Here is a 2,553-nt window from a genome sequence, read left to right as displayed (position 1 = left end):
ATCTGTCAATAGATCAATAGAGCTGTTAAAGAATGGTCACCAAAGTTATGGTGGTTTACTTGTGGAGGGATTCCTAGTAATTTTGGTTTTCTTCCTTATGCTTTGCTTTTGTTAGAATGTTTACAATAACCGGATATTATTTACATAAGAAAAAAAAACAGCAAAGCTACAACATAATCATATCTTAGATAAGACCTCCCTAACCCTATATTTCCCACCTCTAACCTTATATTTCCCTCAAGGCAGGCCCCTTCCTTCCTGGCCCCTCCACTCCACGTTAGTTTAGGCTCTCATCACTCTCAACTCTGACTGGGCACCATGCCTCGGTCTCCCCCATCTCTAGTCAGTCCTCCATGTGGAAGCCAGGGTAACCTTTCAAGAAGGCTCAGTCCATGACACTCCCATCTGAACCTCTTCCAGGGCTGCTCGATGTCCCAGGCAGCAGTTCCCAGCCCAAGGCAGGCAGTGAATCTTCGGCCATGCGTTGTACAGCCCTGTCCACCTCCCTCTGCTCCGCCACTGCGGGACATGCAGCTCCTGGCTCACCCAGGTCCTTTCATTCCTCCACACTTATTTCTTCCACCTGCCCATCCCTAAAGACTCAGGCACTCCAACATCTCTCGTTTTCCTGTAGTCCTCTGTACATGCTTTATTATAGCACTCCCTCCACCATGAGCTACTTGAAGGCAGGACTATATTTATAATGTCTTTACTGAGTGAACCAATGAATGAACAAATGAATCTGTAAAAGCAAAACTCAAAACAGAAAATACAAGTGCATGTCAACCATTTACAGTGTCTGCATAAATATTGAAAAAGGCTGAACGGTAAACATTTTAAAGTTCATTTTTCTCTATTCCAGCAAAGTGGCTTGAGCCACTTTTTAAATTAATACTGGTAATTTGCCCAATGAACAATTTATATTCAAGTTAACTACAGTTTAAATTCCTAACAGAGAAGTCAAAAAGAAAGCCATTTTCCCCTTTTTTAAATAAAATAAGAAGTTCAATACTCTTCTATAAATAGCGTTCCTCACCACCACCATCCACCCCCTGCCCCCACCCCCTACCTCGTTCCCCTTCCCAATAAAACACGGCCCAGCTGTGGGTTACTCACTGGAGTTCAGGAGGATCATGGCCTTGACACAGAGATACTCGTTGTGTTGGAGTTTTAACTCACGAAACCTTGAAGTCGTTGCCAGGAGCATGTCAAAGATTTCCAGAATTCCTTCCACGCATTTCCCTTCATCCCTATAATAGTTCATTTGGAAATTAAAGAAAATCATAGCCACCAACAAAGGCAATAAGGAGTATTGTCTTTTTAAGCTTAAATTTCATTTTGTACATGTTTTAACTATAACAAGGTGGCGATGAGACTACACCCAGAGATATGAAATTATCAGAATTATCTTCTTATAAAGAGAACAGGGCATTTCCTATAAATACCTAAATTAAACACTTGAATAAATACTATTTAGACAAAAGCCTGCATTGGAACTACATTTTTTTTCTACCTGTTCATAAATGTTATCTTAAAGGAATAACATTTTTGTTGGTAATCTAAGCCATGTCAGCCAACCAGCCTGTGACATGACACATATTACTCAAGTGAGACATTCCATGGCCCCATGAGATGGCTCTAAAGTGTTCATGAGGAAGACTGACCATTACAGAAGCTAATATCCCAAGATGAAATAACCCTTCATATCTAGGGTTTAACTCTCATTTCCTGGTGGTCATTTAGAAACTGGAGGGGCAACTAAGAGACATGTAAATGTAATTTGAAAAAAGTTAGCATGACATACAAAGAAATCACAATTAGAGTAGATAGATTAGAATTAGAAAAGGCAGAGATGGAGACATGGAAATGTCTGACTTGCCAAAGATTATTTTTAAGCAACAGTTTTAGACAAACTTTGAAACATGAAATCAAAATTCTTTTCAGGACTCCTTAAACAAATGATTCTTTAGGTATACATTTGAAATAAATTACTTTAAAATACCAGCTAGAAAATACCAGCTTCAATTAACTCCCACCACTTATTATTCTGCCTCACTGCTCCCAAAAATGTCTATCATCATTTGTCTTAAGAGTTATTGGAAGTCCTTGATAAGCAGTTAGATGATTGTGCTACAAAACTTTCATTTGCTTCTAAAAACCTGTGGCAAACAGTAAAGGGCAGCCATGGGTTTCTTTGAGTTTCATTTTTAGACTCCGTAGCAGCCCCGGGGAGATTTGAGATCTTCAAAGAACTGGCTAGTCCCCTCTTCCTTCCCTCAACCCCAAGCCAGGCCATTTACGGGAATGGTGGTGGTTGAGGAAGGGCCACTATAGAATTCAAATAAACAGACACCAGCGGGTACTGCCAAACCTGGGGAAGCCCTTCCCAGACAATGCTATGCTAGGACAGCAGCTCACCAGGACCCTGCAATCCACAGCATTCAAAACATCATACCCCCAGACTCACCTACACAAAGCTACAAGCATGCAAACTGCTCACTTTGGCAAGCAAGCATGGCAACTTCTGCAACCAGCTGAGACTTTCTGAAAGTG

General features: G+C 40.9%; 1 protein-coding gene across 1 annotated transcript in view; it reads right to left on the bottom strand.

Moving 5' to 3' along the window:
• Positions 1-2,553, bottom strand: part of ESR2 (estrogen receptor 2 (ER beta)) — a 34,126-nt gene that overhangs the window by 10,406 nt on the left and 21,167 nt on the right. Inside the window, exon 6 of the mRNA XM_015559426.1 lies at positions 1,117-1,250. Within this exon, the coding sequence (XP_015414912.1) occupies positions 1,117-1,250 (134 nt within the window). The remainder of the gene's footprint in view (positions 1-1,116; positions 1,251-2,553) is intronic.

This window comes from Myotis davidii, unplaced genomic scaffold (genome assembly GCF_000327345.1).
Source record: "Myotis davidii unplaced genomic scaffold, ASM32734v1 scaffold474, whole genome shotgun sequence".
Lineage (NCBI taxonomy): Eukaryota > Metazoa > Chordata > Mammalia > Chiroptera > Vespertilionidae > Myotis > Myotis davidii.
The sequence above is the reverse complement of the archived record's forward strand: the minus strand, read 5'-3'. Positions and strand labels throughout refer to the sequence as shown.